At 47.9% G+C, this 520-nt stretch overlaps 1 protein-coding gene across 1 annotated transcript in view; it reads right to left on the bottom strand.

The window, feature by feature from the left end:
* Positions 1–514, bottom strand: part of LOC107576893 (signal recognition particle receptor subunit alpha-like) — a 2460-nt gene extending 1946 nt beyond the window's left edge. Inside the window, exons 1-2 of the mRNA XM_016263015.1 lie at positions 483–514; positions 244–407 (exon numbers count right to left, since the gene is read on the bottom strand). Of these exons, the coding sequence (XP_016118501.1) occupies positions 244–407; positions 483–501 (183 nt within the window). The 5' untranslated portion in view covers positions 502–514. The remainder of the gene's footprint in view (positions 1–243; positions 408–482) is intronic.
* Between the last annotated feature and the right edge of the window lie 6 nt (positions 515–520).

Genomic DNA, 520 nt, shown 5'->3' with positions numbered 1-520 from the left:
GATTTAACGCCATGTCAGCAGCAGTGGCTATATTCATGGCAAGAGAAAACATTTCAATTTCACAATTCAGTCATTTGTGGGCCATTATGTGTCACTATTTTAGTTCATAAATGGCTCTCTGAAACATCAAGCGCTCCCTAGCGCAAAAGCACTTTTTATTGTCCAGAAATATTTGCTGGTCAAAGATGGCTGACACATTATGAAGCCGTGCCTTCTACAGGCCATATGTGGCATCACACCTACCAGCTGATCCACAGCCTCATTTCCCACCAGCGCTTCTCCCACAAACAGCACCAGGTCCGGGGTGTTGACCGCGATCAGCTTCGCCAGAGCCGTCATCAGAGGACCGTTATCCTGCATCCGGCCGGCGGTATCGATCAGCACCACGTCAAAGACCTGGTTACGAGCTGCAGAGAGAGAGTTAGTGTTAACAAATGAATCCTTCTAAAGTTTCATTTCCTCAAAAGTCACAGGGTTTTTACCAAAGGCGATAGCCTCCATGGCGATCCCAGCAGCATCC

This window comes from Sinocyclocheilus grahami, unplaced genomic scaffold (assembly GCF_001515645.1).
Source record: "Sinocyclocheilus grahami isolate Dianchi unplaced genomic scaffold, SAMN03320097.WGS_v1.1 scaffold4565.1, whole genome shotgun sequence".
Taxonomy (NCBI): Eukaryota; Metazoa; Chordata; class Actinopteri; order Cypriniformes; family Cyprinidae; genus Sinocyclocheilus; species Sinocyclocheilus grahami.
This window is presented reverse-complemented; position numbering and strand designations above follow the sequence as displayed.